The sequence below is a fragment of the Podarcis erhardii genome (assembly GCF_964252035.2).
Source record: "Podarcis erhardii genome assembly, chromosome: 13".
In the NCBI taxonomy this organism is placed as follows: Eukaryota; Metazoa; Chordata; class Lepidosauria; order Squamata; family Lacertidae; genus Podarcis; species Podarcis erhardii.
The window spans coordinates 20,050,180-20,069,344 of NC_138502.1; the positions used below are offsets into that span (position 1 = coordinate 20,050,180).

Genomic DNA, 19,165 nt, shown 5'->3' on the forward strand with positions numbered 1-19,165 from the left:
TGCACCCAGTGCGGCCCCCCCTGCACCTCCACGCTACGCCACTGGCAGACACATCCCCTCCTTTTGAATATATATATATATGCCTAGCAAGCAACGATTCCTCCCTCAAACATCCCCCTCGCCTTCTCCAACACTCACCCACCCACAATTCTGTTCCATGTTGTGTTACTGGGTCTGCCCAATCCTGCAAGGGTGTTTCACCCTGAGCATGGATTCCACCACAACCTAGGAGAGCCCTGGGCTCAAGCTTGGCTGATATGAGATTGGACAGCGCCCCCTAGGGAAATCCAGCATCGCTATCTGCTGTGATCAAAGTAGATTATTATTTTTATCACTCCCCTCAGTTATCAGCAGAATGTTCCGAGTGCATCATGCCCATAATCTCCCTCCTCACGCTAGAACTCTGTGAAGCTGAATGTTGGATGGCTCAGGACAGAGAAAGAGGGAGGAGAGGGCTATCAATGGTACTAGTCACATGCCCTCATGACTAATAATTTAATGGTTGTCAGGGACAAGATCTTTCAGCTATCCATGATGGGATCTTGCTATGCAACCTACCGTAAATGGTGCCTTTATGTTCACCCTCTGCAGCTAATTGTAGCTGCAAGTGGATGGGGTTTGGATTTGGGAAATCAATGTAGGAGGAAATTCCACAGGGAGATACATAGATCAACTATGCAATATCCACTTGGGCCCCCTCAAACAACATTGCCTGTGCATTCCAAACATACAAACATCCTGTCCTAGTCTTGCCATTCCTACCTGGTTCCTTCATAGCCAGGTGGAAAAGACTCTGTATTCTAGGAATGGTGGCTAGTTTTATAGGGAAGGAGAAATCACTCTTTATAAATATACCAGATGTGTTATTTTATCATGCAGCATTATGTAGTAGTCACTCCAAACAAACACATTAGTTTCCTGGTTTGAACAACAATAAACAAAATATTTTGATTTTTTTAAAATAAAGAAACACTGTAAAGGGTGTGACTGCATGCAGCATGAGATGCAAAACAGACCATAGAGAAGGAAATTGTTAGAGCAATCCACAGAAGCATAACTGGGCAAGATATTGGGTGTGATCACGTTAGTCATGCTCAAAGTAGATCCCCTGTAATCACAAAAAATAGTTAACATATTAATGTGCATTTTTGCAATTTTGTATGCAATTCTACTTAATATGCATGTTTGTAAGCCTCCCAGAGTGGCTGGGAGAACCCAGCAAGATGGGCAGGGTATAAATAAAATTATTATTATTATTATTAGTAGTAGTAGTAGTAGTAATGTAACATATTTTTGCATGTCATTTTCACTAATATATCTGCTTTTAATCACACTTCCTCCTAATGTATGTGTTCTTGTGTGCATTATTTGTTTGGATAACTGCAGCACAAAATTAGGAGGATTTCAAAGGATAGCTGTGTTTTCGTTTGCACGTAGTTTTGGAAGCATGAATTACGTAGGTTTGCGTTAAAATGCAAACTCAACCAAATTTATCCCCTAAACCTATTCTAAGGAGAGGGCACTTGTGAGGCAGTTGCATCAACTATCTGGGCTGTTTCCTCATTCCAAAGCTCTACATAGTTTTATAGAATCCAGCACCAGCTATAAAGATTTGCATGTCAGTATCGCTGCCACACCTACTGCAGTGAATACCGATAGGAGGAATTTATTTCATTTGCCTATGTTCTTTTACTTCCATTTATTCCATTGTTATAGTATCATTCGACGGCAACTATAGACTTGCTTTGGTTGTATTCAAAGCATTACATGTAGCCATCGATGGCCAAACAAATAAAGTTCCAGTGTGGTTGGTAACCGTACACACTCGGTCATCCATCATTGTAAGTCATGTCAGGCCTTCTATTTAACAGGTTTAATGCTAATAATGCAATGGATGGACACAAACCACTCACACCCACTACCCACAGTGAGGTACCAGGCGCAAACATTCCCCTTCAAGCAGGCCTTGGGATGATTAACATGCAATGTCCTTTTAATTATGGTTTTACTTTGGTTTTGTTCTTGTTTTTATTAAGCACTTTGTGTTTCTATTTTGTGTTTATATGCTGTGATGTGCCCTGAGATCTTTGGATGAAGGGTGGTATGCAAACTTAATAAATAATAAAATTAATAGAAGAAGAAGAAGAATCTGGTGCATTGGTTCTGCACATGCCAGTGCTGTACTAACAGCCTAAGGCAACATTACAGGAGGAGCTAACATGGTGCCTATTAGAAGCTTTCAGTCTTCAGCCCTGATGTGCCACAGCCAATAGCAAGAGAGGCTGTAGTTTAATAGCATATGGAGGGCACCTCGTTGAATCCCCCATTCATGTATTTCCTGTTCGTCATTCCCTCTTTCTTTGTGTTGAGCTTCTGGCAAGATGACAAGTCTATGGGCAGGGACTGTTTGTTTTTGGCTGTGGTACAGGACCATACCTACCAGGTAAGCAGCATGCCGCTTACAGACTCAGATGAATGCAAATGGTTCTTAAAATTGCACTTCTCAAATAGCCGCTGCTAACGTAATTCAATACAGTTCAGCAGCTGAGGAAATTCTGAGACTTCCTGATCTCTGCTGGAAATTTGCAGCTCAAGGAAAGGGAATTCTAGTGTTTTGACAGCTGCTTTTTCAGGCAGGGGTTCAGATAAAGATGGATTTTTGACTGACTTTCCAAACCAGTCCCTGTTTTATACAGGGAGGGGATTGTGGTGTACAGACTGCCTGGTGGCTGAGAAATATCCCCATCACAATTTTGATGTTGCCCTTTATGCAGTGGAGGACCTTGGGGGTCTTACATTTTAGTGGTGCCCCGTACAATGCCAAAATGTGGCAGCCCCTGGCCTCTTGCCTTTCATTCTACATCATAGTTACAGCATTCCCTGCAGCGCCCCCAAGGCTCTGTGCCCAGTGTGACCTAAATTTGCCTCTGCTTTATGTAAAGGTGCTCAGTCTGTGGTTGAGTTCTTCCACCTTCTGTCTCTAGAAGGTTCCTGGCTGTCATCTGCAATAAAACAGGAGGGCTGATGTGACTGGACTGTAATTTCCATTATGCCTGACTATTCATGTTGCTGTAGAAGCTGATGGAAGTTTTATTCCAACAATATCTGGAAGGCACAGTGTTGGCTACCCTTGAAATCGGAAAATTTCTGAACATACTGTAGTTCTTTTTCTTCTTCTTTTCAATATCATCTTAACACCCCCCCCCAGCATTTTTCAACTCAAAATGGACAGTCTTCATTTTAAAAAATTCTTATCTTTCTCAAAATTGTTTGGTGGCATTGCTGTTCTGTCATAATAAGCCATAATTATTTATTTGTTACACAGATGTTTCATATATTTCTATTCTTTTATCCAGGAACTCAGTTCAATTTACACAGGGCCTTGCTGCTTTCTCAATGATAATACAGTTGCTTAGCTATGCCATCACACAAGCATCATAGTTCCAAATAGTTTCTGAAGATTGCTGTAAAGAATAATGGCTCCATCAACTATATTTTTTGTCAATGGTAAGAGATTTCATTCTATTACTATTCTGATCAAGGTTGAGGCGTTACTTTGGATCAGAGCAAGGAATAGGGAACATCATTCCCACTTAATATGACAACATACTAATCTTAAAAGAGGGGAAAAAAGTAATCATACAAAGAATAGAAGCTGTAAAACAATTGCAAACATTCTATAACAATTTATTGATGATTTAAAAATCATGAGTAAAATACAAAGCAATCTTATTGTATCCAGACTATTGCAAATAAAAGACTTGTGTGAGCTGAAAAATTTCAATTTATAGTTCATTATGTTCCAGGTGATGAATTTATTCACGACTTGTTTTCATGTCATTTAAAAATGTCAATTTAATAAAAAATAAAATAAATAAAAAGGAATTGTGGACACTAAAGCAGCACTTTCAGTATCACTGTAAAAGTCTGAAGTATCATAGCTTGCATATGAAGACCATGGATGAAAAAAGTCTCTGCTTTTTCTCCAAGTGACAATTCCAGGGCACTTTGGGTGTAACAGTGAGGTGTTGTGGTTAGTGTGTTGGACTAGGATCTAGGAGACCAGAGTTCAAACTCCCACTCAGCTATGAAGCTCGCTGGGTGACCTTGAGCCAGTCACACTCTCTTGGCCTAACTGGCCTCACAGAATTGCTATTGTGGGATAAATCAGCCTCATATAACCAACATGCTTAACTCTAATTCATGCATGAAGGGGTTAAGACCATAGAGTAAGCTGTCCAGCCAGGTTTAGCTAGGTCACACCCCCTTACTTGGGGAGAAAGCATTAACAAAGCCTTTGCTCTCTCTCTCTCTTCTACCATGTAGCTGCTCAGTACAGATGTCTGGGCTGGTTGCTGGTTGGTTAACCCACTATCAGATTTACAAAACAGTTGAAATGTGATAAGGTAGACATGCTGAGATTAAATAGAGAGAAGTAAAGGTAAGCATCCCTGAATCCCTACTACATGTGGTGATTTAAATGAGTCCAACCAGCAGCCTAACTCATGATATTCCATACAATGAATTGAAAAGGATGTTCAAAATAACTTTTATAAAAAAACCCCAGAAGCTTTTTTGGGTGGAATTATAGGGACAGAACTACCTAAATTGTATAGAAATTTATTTATGTATGTAAAGAAGCAGAAGTCCCAGCAAAGGAAGAATGGATACAAAAACTTTTGGAATTTGCAGAAATGGTGAAACTTACCGGAAGAATGAGAAATCAAGATAACAAACTTTTTATAAAAGAATGGAAATGGTTTATTGAATATTTACAGATAAATTGTAAACAGATAAAAACAATAGCAGGATTATTGTAATAACATGCAGTTATATAAGAGTATATATTTACAGTTGATAATGAAATGAGCAAGTTAAATGAATTTGGATATGCAGAAGATATTAAAAAAAAAATTTAAGGAACCACGGAAGAAGGGGGAAGGAAGTCAAAGATTATCCTGCATACTGTTAATAATAAAACTCAAATGTATACTCTAATGTAATCATTTTTAGTTGTGAATATAGCAGCTGTGAACATATCCATTCATCTGCTCTTGATTTTGTTTGAAAATTATATATTTAGAGGAGAAAACGAGCTCAAATGGAGAAGGTTAAATTGACTGTAAAACTAATGAAATGTATAAATTTGCAAAGTGTAAATAAAAACTAAAACTAAAAAAGAAGATATTCAATACAACTGGTGGGCAGACTGGAAGCCTGCAGACTGGTTTCTCACAAATGGGCCAGTACAAATGCCACCGAGGTGAAAGTCATAACATTGGGTAGCCCACCAATTTCCCCACCACCCCCATTTCTACCCTGTATTCTCTCTTGGATCCAGTTGGCATAGAAAGGCACTGAAATGTAGACACCTGGGTGGGAGGGTTGGCCACAGCCCCTTCCCCAGCTCACAATCCCAGCCTGCATCCAACCTTCTTTGAGCTGGCAAACTAAGGGTCCCCCGGAGTCACCCTGTGGAAAAAGACATGGAAGATAGTACAGGATCTGTGGTGAACACGGCAATGAGCACTCTGATTAGGAATACCGATTAGATGAGGGAGCTGGAATGAGGTTTATAACCAGGGATGGGGAACTGGTGGCCCTCCAGATGCCTCTGAACTCCACCTGCCAACAGCTTCAGTCAGCATGGCTCATGGTCAGGGATGGTGGGAGTTGTATTGCAGCAACATCTGGAGGACAACAAGTTCCCAGCATCCGAAATAAATCTTCATTTACCTCCGGCAGGTACTGACAAGATAGTGACCCTGTCAGCCTCGGCCCCCTTCTATTGCACTTGCAACACCAGGGGTAAAAATATGGTTCTACTTTGTAGGGTTCGAAAGACTGTTGAAAAAATTAATAAGGATTATTCAATTCAACAACAACAACAACACAACTAATTCTAACAATTGTAGATGAGTTGGGGCATCTTAATGAGGCATTCAGGTCTGTGTGTGAGACAAGGGGGGGGGGGAGCATCATCTGTGATGATATGTGTGGTGTCCATCTTTCAAAAACAACATAAGTAGACTTTCTTCCTTTTAGAACTGATGGCTTTAATCTCAAATCTCAAATGTATGTGGATTTTACTGAGTTTCAACATTTGAACCCCAAGCCATACAGTTAAATGACCAGGGCTGCAACCCTATACCCATTGACCTGGAACTAAGTCTTGTTGAAGTGAATAGGACTCATTGGGGCAAGCAAAGGTCTTTCAGAATCACTCTGTGGAGAAAAAGAGATGGGAGAAAACATGGAATCCATGGTGGAGAATTCTAGCAACAGATTCCAAATACAGTACTGATCAGCCGAGGGGGCTGAAATAAGGTTTATAATAAGAGATGGGGAACCTGATGTTGTTGCTCTCTACATCCTAACAATTACAGCTAGCATGAGCCATGGTCAGGGACCTGAGACTAACCCCACCAAACAGAAGAGGACTTGTTTCTGAGTTGACATGTATGGGAAACCTTTTTTTAAAAAAATTAAGAAAGGTGTGTCATACATATTTTTAGGTTTTATTGCTAAAACAAGCAGCACAGAAATATTTTTAAACTAAACAATAAGAACTCCTGGGGAAATAGGTGAATCTGAAAAGCTGCAAGGTGCCATCTCCCAATGGTAGACCAAAATTAGGAAGAAATGGCTAAGGGCTATGTTCACACAACGCGATCATTCATAGAATCGTAGATTTATAGAATTGTGGAGTTGGAAGGGACCCCAAGAGTCATCTAGTCCAATCTGCAGCAATGCAGGAATCTCCGCTAAAGCATTCTTGGCAGATGGCCATCCAACCTCTGCTTAAAAACCTCTGAGGAAGGAGAGTCTATCATCTTCAAAGGGGGTCTATTTCACTGTTGAACAGCTCTTACCATCAGGAAGTTTTTCCTGGTGTTCAGGCAGAATCTCTTTTCTTGTAAAATTCTCTTCATAAAGACATAAGGTATATTTCTTTTTATAATGTGATCACACCAGAGCCTGCCTTTGTCTACCTTCTCTGATGGCTGTATGAAGAACAGGTCATGGAGCAACCTACCTGGCAGGAATCTTTCCCACCTTCTGGGTAACCAGCACAGATCATATCCTGCTTGACAGGATCCTTTCTTAAGCCCTGCGCTGAGACATTGTTTAAGAGAGCATTGCAGACTTCTTGGCTTATGAGCGGCACCTTCACTTGCTGGAGAGTTTGTGGGGCAGGTAAAGACACTAGAAGATTGAGAAAGGGAAAGTGTTCATGGAATGCAGAGGCATTCAGTAGGACAAAAATTTAGCACTGAACACACTGTAGATATGTAGCTGCCACACTTTGGGACAACTTTTCCTCCCATATTTATTTCTAGGAAAACCAAGTGCAGCCCAATACATTTTGCTGTCTGAAGCAAAATACAAAATTCCCTCCCTCTCAGATTCCATGAACAATACTGGTGTTTTCTTTAACACAGGCAGTGGGACTGGGCTAGTTTGAGAGCGCAGGCAGATCACATGACACCTACAGTTCTGAGTGCTCCACACCCTTCACCACCTGAGTCACCTGTACCACTCTGCCTAATGGTAGGATTGGCCTGGGGGGGGGGAATGTTCATTTTGCAATTCTTTTTTTAAAATCCTCATGAAAATTCACCAGCATTTTAGTGCAAATGTCATTTCGATATGCATTTTTCTATGTTACTTTTGTGAGGGAAATGGATGGAGTATGCACGTGCATTCAACCACCTAACGGCATCCGCATCGCCCAGGTGATCACAGCAACAGAGATAAGAAAAGAAGAGTCGTTCTGTTGTCTGGAGAGGTCACTTCCTGGTTTGCATGGAGAAACCGTTTTCAACAGAGCCCAATGACGGAAGTGCACAGATATGTTGAGGCAGCGTTGGATGTTGAAATGTTGTGTCCCTAACAATTTTGTGCCCAGGGCAACCACCCCTGTGGACCCCCCCCCCAATGCCATGCCCCAGAACTGTTCATTTGGATGAGTCACAGAGTCTGAAAAAGTGCTATGAAGAAAACCCCTCACCTCCAGTTTGAATATCTCCCCATCCAGTTACCCAGCAGTGTTCTTCTGAAGAGAAGCTTGTAGAGGACTCTGGCAGGCGGATGGGGAGGATGTAGTCAGTGAAGCTCACAGGCGACTTCAGCTTGATTAAAGCAATATCTGCTGTGTGGTCAACGCTGCCATTGTAGTCAGGATGGAGGATAATCTGTTCTGCAGCAGATGCTAGAGCATTATCAGAGAGGTTTGAGAGCTGATGGGCACCTAGGAGGACATTGTATTGGAACCTGGGCCCCGTTCTGTGAATACAAGGGCAAAAGATTTGGCTGACATTTGATTTCCTGTGGCTCACCCATACCGTATACTTCACAAAGAGCTACAATTCCAAGAGTTCAATTCCCTGGGAAGAAGGATGGATTTTGAAACCATTCTGAGAACTGTAGTTCTGTGTGAGGAGCAGGACTTTCTTAACAGCTCTCAGCAAACTACAGTCCCCAGGTTTCTGTGGGAGAAGCCATGGTTGTTTAAAGTGGTATGATAGTGTTTTAAGTGTATGGTGCAGCTAAGGCCTAAGACACCAGGAAGCTGACTGGTAGGCAGCTGAAATTAGTCTGGCCTTGTGTGGTGAAGCTTTATAATGGCTGCAAAGCAATACATCCAGTATGATACTCACCCATAGAAGAAGCAGTGAGCTGCTGTCAGGACCCACTGCTCGGCTATGAGGGAGCCTCCACAAATAGGATAAGAAAACAGTGAAATGCTGACTTGCCAGGGCCATGACACATCAGAAGCTGGTTGACCCCCAACTATTTTTGGAGCATTTATCGGCTGCCCACTCTCTGCGGAAGAGGAAACAAGAGGATTTGCCATTATGGTTTGCAGCACACACATAATGGAAGCAATGCAGCAGAAGAGGTGGAAAACACGAGGTAACAAAATTTCTAAATTTGATTTAGCTTACAAATAGTTTTTTTGCAGATTTTATAATCATATTTCTTGTCATTGATTCTCCTGGGTTTAATGGGCATTTCATCTGGTAAGTGAAATTGACTTTTTTATTTCTTAGCACGTTTACAGCAGTTTAATTTCTGCAGTGCAAAATTAGGAAAAGGGTGAAGTTTGACGTATAGTTGTATTTTGCTTCATATATACTGCTTACTGCTTGAGAAAGTGCAAACTAGGCCTTTAATTACCTTTAAATGTGAACCAAATTAAAATTCTCATCCATCCTTACTCATATATGTGGTAATGGAATCCATGAGTCCTGGACTCTTAGCTCTCAGTTTTGGCATCCCTTTCTCCCATACGTCTTCCATCACCATAGCTAGAAGTAGAACCATGTAAAACCTTGGGGTTTTTGGTTTCCATGGGTCAGAGATTAAGATGGCAAGAGTCATTTTAAGATTCTTCATGTGAGATGCTTGAGGGGTGGGCCTTTCTTCCACAGCTTAGTGGGCAAAGGAATTGAGACTGTCACTTTTGTAAAGTAGAGCACATTCCAGCCACGCAAAAGTCCAGAGGCTTCTGCATCCCCTCAATGACATCTCTCCATCCAGATAAGAAAAAGGTAGCAGCGCAGTTGAAGGACACATTCCAAGCAGGCAGTATGAATGGCTGGCTGGTGAGGGTGGGTGACATGGGGAAAGCAGTGTGGCCTTTGGAGGGGGTATGAACTGAGGAGAATCTCGAGGACTGAATATTTCCTCCACCCTGGCATTACAGCGTGCAGCTTGGCACCATGGCTTAAGGAAGTTGGACACCTAAAACCAATTCTTACTGAAGACCATGCAATCACATCTAGAATGTGACGCCTTGTTTGCTTTACTTGTGGTGTGGCAACATCAGCTTGTGGGTTCATCTTTCTCATATCAATGTGACATATTAAGGAGTATCCTGTCTAAGGTGAGGATGTTTGATTAGAAGACCTCTGGTTTTTAGGAGGCCTTTTCTTTAGTTTCCTCCACAGAGATTCCTGTGAAAAACTCTTTTCAATGTATTGAACGACTCTTACCTGCTTTTGAGCTTGTAGCACCTGAGGAAAATAAAGAAAGAAGATACCCCAGGTAAGAGTCATTGTAGAAGAAAGACACAGTGCAGGATTGTATGTATGAACAAGGGGGAAGGGAACTTGTTTACACTGGCCCACTTCAAACATGTCTCAATTCAACAAGCCAAGGTACGCACAAATTCTTTGCTTGTGAACAGAGCCCCTCCACTCTTCTCTTTGGGCATGCCACACTCAAAGCAAGAAGCCTCTAGTTAACTCTATTATCCCATGTTCTGAGAACCAGGTTAGTATGGTTAATCACTTTTAAACAAACCAGGTTATAAAAAAGTGGGTTGATAGCGGTTTAATTGCCTGGCTAGTTCTGAATTTGGTAATCATAGTTCCCTGGTTTGGACAAAACATGAAACATGAAGATTCCTTAGAAGCTTTCTCCTTTAATCACAGCTTGTGGTGAGGGGAGGAGTAAATAGACTGTGTGGGGTGGGGGTGGGCAAAAGGCACCATGTGCATATGTCAGCTTAATAACCTGACAGATGATTGTCTGTGAATGCAGCCATTCTTTTTCCAATTGGTTAAAAAATTAACACCTTTGACAATTGTGCCACAAGTTCATTCTGAAACATGGTTCTTAGGGGATGTATTCAGAACCACATTTAAACCTGGGCTCATCAGGACTTTAGCTCTTTTAATATTATGGCTTTACCCTGGAACTATCTAAGTTGGGAAGAACAGATATCCTAAGGAAAAGTGGGACATTCCAGGATCAAATCAGAAACCGGTATAGCTTCTGTAAATCTGGGACTGTCCCTGGAAAAATATGGGCACAGAGAAAGCATGATTTCCCAAGGAGCCTTCACAACTTTAATTTTTTTAAAGAAATGAAACCTTGGAGTAACTGTTCTCCAAGCACTTCCCCAACTCCATCAATCACCTTGTAGCATAGTCAGCTGCAGAAGCCACACAGTCAGTGCGGAAGTAACAATTGGCATTGCTGTCCTTCTGAAGTATTCTCTGAGTGGTTCAGCTCCAGTCAGTTCCAGACAACAGATGTTTTATTTCAATCTGAATGTCCTCTAGGAGCCGTACTATTAAAACACAATATCAGGAATGATATGATGAATGTCATTGGCCTGTCTGTTGCTGAGTCTGGAGAAGCAGCACAGAAGCCCCAAGTCCCTGCAATCTCTGGATCCCAGAAGCAGCAGCATCCCAAATCTCTGCCAACATCTGAGAACGCCCACAGGTGTGCAGGTTGCGCATAGGTGGAGGCAAGGCATGTATACACTTTCCCCATTGATATCCACATCTGAACCAGCTCCCCACTTGTTTGGAATAGGGAGAAGGGGGAGAAGATGAGACTCTCCAGAAGTCCCCACCCACTTTTTATCTTCCACATTAAGTCCACAAACATGGAAATGAAGGTGGAGACTTCCTTCTTCATACTTGCCACCAGCTATGGTCACTTACAGGCAACCTGTTTGTGGAGAAATAGTCCTAATTCTTTTAGCTGGGAAGTTAGACGGCATGGTGAGAAGCAAATGTCACCCCATGCTTTCTGGTGCATTTCCTTTCATTCTCCTTATCACAAAAACATCCAACTTGGGGGGAAGTGGGTTTATTATGTACAACCTGAATTTGCTGCTTATGCAATTGAATTCAGCCTGCAAAATAACAACAGTGTAGCTGTTGGCCTCTATCCATCTTGAGAGACAGCCCAGGACCCCTATCCACACTGCCAAGGCTTGTGCCCCAGGGAGGTCACTTTGGTGCTGCTATTGCAGTGGTTTGACTTCAGGCCTGGAGGTGCACTTCATTGTCCCTGGAGACACACGGGTGCCAACAATCTGCTTATGTATTTATTACTGCTAGATTGCACTCTCTATAAAGATTTGAGGAGTGAGGTTATTACCCCTCTACTACTACCCAAACCAGGATGTTCAAGCACTGCTACTGTGTCTTTCTTCTGGTAGATCAAGATAACCAGGTGACAGCAAAAACTGCAAAATTTTTAGCAGGGGCAATTAGAATAAGATCTATTATTTGATTAACTTTCTAATATTCCTCAGCTTAGGGGGGCGGGGACATAAAAATAAAGCCTATTGGCTCACATGTTTTATCTGTGGTTAAAGGATCATGTATCAGTTCTGTCATTTGTATTGATGTAAACCTCCAGAATGTATTTTGTATACCTAACTATTTAGTTCTATCCCCAGTATATTTTTTCTTATTGCTATGGCTAGTGACTAATGCAAATAAAGTTTCTATCTATGCATGCCTTTATTACAGTTCTTTTAAAAGGGACCAGGGCAGCAAACACCAAAATGTAACAACAATGTTAATACAGTATAATGAAAATACAGTACAATAAAAAAATTAAGTAAATATATATTTAAAATGTTAAGAACAATGTAAAACATTTAAAAGGATCTAAAAACACACACGAATAAAGGTCTAAAACATTTAAAAGACAAATGCATATCATCACAGCTCCTAATTTCATGACTGCCAGGAACAATATATTTCAGCCATCCAGTACTGGATCTTGCCATTTAAGCCAAATTGTGCTCCTGTGTTCACCCTCTGTAGGTAATTGCAGCTTCAAGGCACTGTGGATTTGGATCTGGGGAATCAGTTTGGGAGGAAATTATGCATGGAGAGACATGCATGGAGCCATAGATCGCCTACGTAGCATCTAGTTTGGCCCTCTCACAGGACTCTGCCATTGCATTTCAAATATACAAACACCCTTTCCTAGTATTTATCATTCTTACCTAGCTTTTTCAGAGATGGTCAGAAAAGTCTCTGTACTTCTAGCAGAAGCAGTTAGTTTTAGAGGGAAGGAGAGATCACCCTTTTTAAATGCATCAAGTGCATTTTTCATTTGAAGTAGCACTATGTTCCGTCATTCAAAACAAACATATTAGTTTCCTGGTTCCCGCTCTTTCTTTGTCACCCACATGCCGTAAAGGGTGTGACTTTGTATGCAAAGTGAGAAGGCTGCAAGAGTAGAGTTGATTCCAAGAGAGCAGAGACAGACCATAGAGAAGGAAATGTCTAAAGCAACACATACAGGCCATAACTGGGCTGAATATCAGGTGAGATCGACTGTTAGTCATACTCAATGTGAATCCATTGAAATCACAAAAAGGTCTGAAAATGAGACCCTGCTTGTTCTCCTGGACTTCTTTGGTGGCTTTCAATACCATGACTGGCCCAGGACATATTGCAGCTTGAGGGAAAGGAGAAGATGGTACCTTATCCCATGGGCAGAAACCAAATGGACAGACACTTGAATCTTACTCAACAACAAGGGCAACAGGCTAGCTTAGGAGGTGTAGGCAGTGCTTTATTGATAAAAGTGCCATGGCTGTGTATGGGAAATGCACCTGAAAGACAAAATGTATCGAGGAGTTATTGGTCTGACATGGAGCTCTTTCTCCCTCTGTTCCTCCCCCCCCCCCGCATGGAATGTCGATATGAATGAGAATAGTCTTAAATGTTTTGGGAAAACTGGGAGGAGGTGAAGCCCTCCCCAGCCCCCCACAGCTGCCTTATCAGTTGTGGAGGATAGTGCTACTGGAGGTTACCACCCACACACTTCTGCTGCACCTTCTGCTTGTGTGGTGGTATCTCAGCAAAACCTTGTCTTACTGTTTATAGCAGAGTATTTCCCTGGTGGCAGACGACAAGAACAGTAGTCATAGTCCAAGTCCTCAGCCAAGAGCTTCTTTACTGCTTGACTGGTTGCACAAGAATTTCTATTACAAATATATACAAACTATTTAGTAAGGTAAAGGTACCCCTGACCATTAGGTCCAGTCGTGGTCGACTCTGGGGTTGCGGCACTCATTTCGCTTTATTGGCCAAGGGAGCTGGCATGCAGCTTCCGGGTCATGTGGCCAGCATGACTAAGCCGCTTCTGGTGAACCAGAGCAGCGCACGGAAACGCCGTTTACTTTTCCGCCGGAGTGGTACCTATTTATCTATTTGTACTGCATGTTTTCAAACTGCTAGGTTGGCAGGAACAAACTATTTACATGCCTTCTATATCTCTCCAGCACAGTATAAACTCTCTCTCTGTGTGCTTTCTTAGTGCCTCAAATGGCAAACTCATAGCTCCTCCTTTTAACTGCATCTTCAGCTGACTCCAATTAAGCGGGCACTGCCACACATTGAAGAAACTTCTGGAACGCTTTTTAAAGTCTAAAGGAACCTTAGCTGTTTCTTTAAAGAATGTATTCCTAACAAGTGCTGGGTACCTTCTTTCATGTTTGACATGTTTTGAGAAAGTGAGGCATTGGGAGGGGGTGGCTAATGGATGATTTGCACGTCGCTAGTCTTGGAAGACACACAGGCTATATATAAAATCAGACAGTTTCGGCAGAGTTTCTTTGAAACTCATGCATGGACTGATCGGCTGCAGGGCTGTGCAAACTGAGGCTACCTGAGGGGAGTAGCTTTGATGCTGCTTGAGGGCTTCCAATTGGCAGATTGAAGTGCTTGCTTGGTATGTATACATTGCTTGCTGTTTTAGAATAAAATATTTAATCTTCTCACTCACGTGTATTTTGTATTGCTTCTGAATCTCATTTTAAAAGAACCACCTTGCATTTGGCAAGACAGGCTGCCAGCACAAAATGGCTGTCATGGGCAGCAAGGAAAGGGGATAATAATAATAATAATAATAATAATAATAATAATAATAATAATAATAATAATTGGCTGGGATGGTTCACTATACTAGTGAATAGTGTCACAAAAAAGCACTTGGTGTAGGGCCAGGGCTTTTTTTGCAACTGAAACTCACAATAACTCAGTTCCGGCACCTCTCAGGGGTGCACCATTGCCAATAAAAGAGAAGAAGGGAGGAGTTCGTGGTGAGTTTCAGCACCTCTTTTTCTAGAAAAATAGCACAGGGTAGTACAGAAAATAAAGCATGTACAGCAGTGGGGGCTGGGGACTAGTGGGATAGGAGCAGGGAGCCTGAGTTAATGACTAACAGAGCCAACTAATTCTAAAATGGTCCCCTGCTCCCTGCTGAGTTCTAGAAGAGCAAGATGAAGCTGACAGCCAGTGACACCCCATGGACTGGTTGGAAGTAAGATATGTGGGCTTGCTGAGGGCAGATTGAGGTTGGTGGAGCAGTGGCCCATTTGGCCTAATGGACCAGCATCCACTGAGCTCTAGTCACTCCACACCCCTTGGCATCTGCCACCTGAACTGGCCATCTTACTCTGCCATGAGTACTTATTCCCAGGTAAGTCAAAGTAGGATTGCAGTGTTATTCAACTAAGAGAAAGAATAAACATGCACACAGCTTACACTCTGCAGAACAACTACTGTAATAGCCTTTCTTTGGTGCTGTTAGCTGTATTTGCATAGGTTTTTTGAGTGACTAAATATGCATAAATAAATAAATAATCAGCTTCAGCAACACTGGACAAAAGCTTAATTGATACTTTTGTACTGTATACTCGGTATGGCAAACAGGAAGAAAAATAAATCTAGTATCTGTTTGGTAGAGCAAATAAATTGAAAGGAGGATAATTCTGCACTTATGGCTCACTTCAGTGCATGACTGAACCCTACTTTTCTATGGGAGTATCCAAATCAGTAACTCATTTAAAGGGCAGCATCAAAATTTAACAAATCAATAATTAGAGGATTCCTCAAGGGTGCAGAAATATATTGATTGATCAGACCCTTCATGGAAAGGTCCCACAATGGCTTACAACAATACAGAGATACAATATTAAAGTCAGTAAAAGCAATTAACAATCAAAGGAACAAGGTGGTTCCTGAAAATATATTTAGGTGTCAGAGGCCAGGGCAAAGAGGTACATCTTTAGTGTATGAATTGTATGTGCAAATTGTGAACTTGGTGGCATCAAGCCTATCAGTGAAGTAGACTAATCACAGACAAAGTAGAGATTTTCACATACTTCCGAGATTCCCCATTAAGCAGATAATTGCGTGGACAGGCGGAGTCCCCAGATCCCGAGTGGTCCCCCCGTCATGTGGAATAACGACTCTAGACAACGTGCTATGGGATTAAATTGGCCACAACTTTATTAAATTTCAAATGTGGGTAGACCTTGGCTCAGGCATTGGGCGTTCTCCCTCCCTAGTCCCCAGCCGGGGACCTAGGGAGCATCAGGGTTATCCAGTGTGTGTGTGGGGGATGGGCCGGCTCTGGAGAACATATGTTCAAGCAGAGATAGCCGCCCCCGTTACGCCGCCGCAGGGGAGAGCAATGACGACCTTTCGGCGTACGGCCAAAGCCTCCCTTCAAAAACCCCTTTAACGGGGAACCCTGGTATCGCCGCCGCAAAGAGGAAGATGGACTAAAGGATTCCGCCCAAGGCCTGATACCGCCAAAGTTGTGACGTTTTGCTACGGGAAAGGCGAAACCTGCCAATGCAGGGAAATTCCTTTCCGGCCCTTTAACAGCGACCTTATCGTAGCAGCGCCCGCATACCTGTGGAGACAGGTTAACCTGCAAAACCTATGAAAAAAAAAAAAAAGTTAACCTGCAAAAGAAGAAATTAACTGAGGGTGGGTAGGGTGGGAGAAGCTCTGGAGCCAAGTGAGGATTAACAATTAAGATCCACCCTCTATTGTGTGGGCAGGTAATCCCTCCCCTTACCTGGCCTGGTTTCCCTGGCAACACTTCCCCCAGGTGGGATTGGACAACTCGCTGGGGTAGGCGGGGACCTCCAGGTATCCCACCTGGGGGAAGGCAAAGCCTATGCTGATGGGGCCACTCCAGATCCAGGGCTGCACGCGTCCACGCAAAAGGCGCCCCCCGTTTTAAGTGGGGAGCGGTCATTGCGTGGACAGGCGGAGTCCCCAGATCCCGAGTGGTCCCCCCGTCATGTGGAATAACGACTCTAGACAACGTGCTATGGGATTAAATTGGCCACAACTTTATTAAATTTCAAATGTGGGTAGACCTTGGCTCAGGCATTGGGCGTTCTCCCTCCCTAGTCCCCAGCCGGGGACCTAGGGAGCATCAGGGTTATCCAGTGTGTGTGTGGGGGATGGGCCGGCTCTGGAGAACATATGTTCAAGCAGAGATAGCCGCCCCCGTTACGCCGCCGCAGGGGAGAGCAATGACGACCTTTCGGCGTACGGCCAAAGCCTCCCTTCAAAAACCCCTTTAACGGGGAACCCTGGTATCGCCGCCGCAAAGAGGAAGATGGACTAAAGGATTCCGCCCAAGGCCTGATACCGCCACCCGAGACCGCAAAGATTGCGGTCTCGCCGCCAAGACTACCTACATCTGAAAAACCCCTTTGCCATCCTCCAACCAGTCAATCAGGCCATGCCTGATGTCGCTCAGCCAACGCTCGTTACCACGGTCCGATAGGTGCACGCCATCGGGCCGGAATAGCTCCTTCATGTAGACTTTAATGTTGGGGTGTTTTGCGACCCGACCTCCGATGCGAGTGATTGCAGAGCGCACTGCCCTATTGATTTTTTCAATGGTGTAATTAAGTCTAGTGGGATTGATGTTGCCACGCCAATGCAAGCGTGGCAGAAGTTCAGACCAGAAAATCGTGATGTTGGGGTGAGCGGCATGTACGCTTTCCAGGTCCGCGATCGCTGTTTTAATCAGAATTATGTTTTTTTGCACGATCAAGTCATTTTCGCCAAGGTGGAGCACAACCGCGTTTGGCGGATGGCGGAACGCAAGTTCGTGACGCAACCGAGGGAGCAGGGCATCCCATCGCATTCCACGTTGGCCGAACCAAGAAATGGAGATCTTTGGCTGCAGACCCAGGTGTTCTCCGCCTGGACCAGTAGTGGCATGGATGGCCGCCCAATGCACTATGCTGTGGCCGAAGATCCACACATGTTTGGGGGTTGAGCCTGAAAGAAAGGATTATATGGTATCTGTCAGTGACTGCTGGTTGTTTCGAATATAGCCTTTGAAGGCAGCTGAACGCCACCGCCCCATTGCTTTTATGTGTTCTGCCGGGAGGCCGCTCGCAGCTGCCGAGGTTGCTGCACCAATACGAAATGAATGCCCGGAGAATTGTGCCGGGTCGCCTCCACAAGCATGGATGGCCTTACGCAATATTGAGACAAATTGGCAACGGGTCATGGGGCGGCCTGATGCATGAATGAGGAGGGGGCCTGGTCCAGGGGGACGTACCTTCAGGAATTTGCGTGTGTCCGCGACAGGGCATGGTCCAGTGTGTGGGGAGGAGGCTAGACTTAGCGTGGAACCCCTACCTAGTTGATCGGTTTTGGACACTTGGATTTTGACTTGTATCATGCGTCTGTCAAGGTTGATATCAGCCAGAGACAAGCCCCTGCGATGAGGTGACAATGTGCCCCCTATGCACTCCCCGATACGGAGTGCACCAAAGAAGGCCAGGGAGAAGGCTGCCCTGAAGAGCCTGACCTCATAGTTGGACCAGCAAATACTGGGGAGCGCATCCCAGATCAGCTGGAGGATTTCTATGGTTACTGGCCTCCTCTTATCTGGAATGGGCGGGTGGGAGCGACGCCACCCTGCAATAAGCTTCCTTACGTGGAAAGTGTTACAGGGGTCTGGGAGCCAAAAACAGTTGCTTAAGTAGGAGATAGCGGCCTTGTGCAGGCTGATGGTTTTAAGGGCCATGCCCCTACGCTTTAGGTGAACCAGATATTTTAGAACATCAGACTCCTTAGCTGTACGCCTGCGACGTAAGCCAAACTTATCTCTGAACCCCTCGAATTGGGACCATGCTCTGGTGTAGGACCGCAGCGTTGATGGTGCAAGGGCGCTCAGAACTCCTGCTGTCACTTCTCCCGTCCAATTTCCCAGAGGTCCTCCGGAAAGGCTTCTGGGAGTTGATCGGCCTCGGGTGCTAGGTCGCGAAAGCGCTCCATCTGAAATCGAGACAGGGCATCTGCGATGTCGTTATTGAGGCCCGGGATGAACCGCGCAGAAAAGGAGATGTTACTTTTCAGACATTCCAGCACGAAGAGACGGAGCACGCGAATTACCCTGTTGGATTTTGCGGATTGCTTCGCAATGATTCTTACCACCGCCTGGTTGTCCGACCAGAAGCACACCCTGGTGTCCTTGAGGAGGTGCCCCCAAACACGGAGAGCCACTAGGATTGGGAAGAACTCAAGGAAAGTTAAATCACGTGTAATGCCCTCCTCATGCCAAGATG

At 43.9% G+C, this 19,165-nt stretch overlaps 1 protein-coding gene across 1 annotated transcript; it reads right to left on the reverse strand.

Annotated features, from left to right (window-relative positions):
- Positions 1-4,730: 4,730 nt before the first annotated feature.
- Positions 4,731-12,900, reverse strand: LOC309327715 (serine protease 27-like). Its single transcript, XM_081837145.1, has 7 exons — positions 12,767-12,900; positions 10,927-11,080; positions 9,999-10,019; positions 8,661-8,826; positions 8,012-8,286; positions 7,037-7,206; positions 4,731-5,472 (listed from the first exon to the last, which is right to left on the reverse strand). Exons 2-7 carry the CDS (start codon positions 10,982-10,984, stop codon positions 5,233-5,235), a joined length of 930 nt encoding a protein of 309 aa, XP_081693271.1. The 5' UTR covers positions 10,985-11,080; positions 12,767-12,900; the 3' UTR covers positions 4,731-5,232.
- Between the last annotated feature and the right edge of the window lie 6,265 nt (positions 12,901-19,165).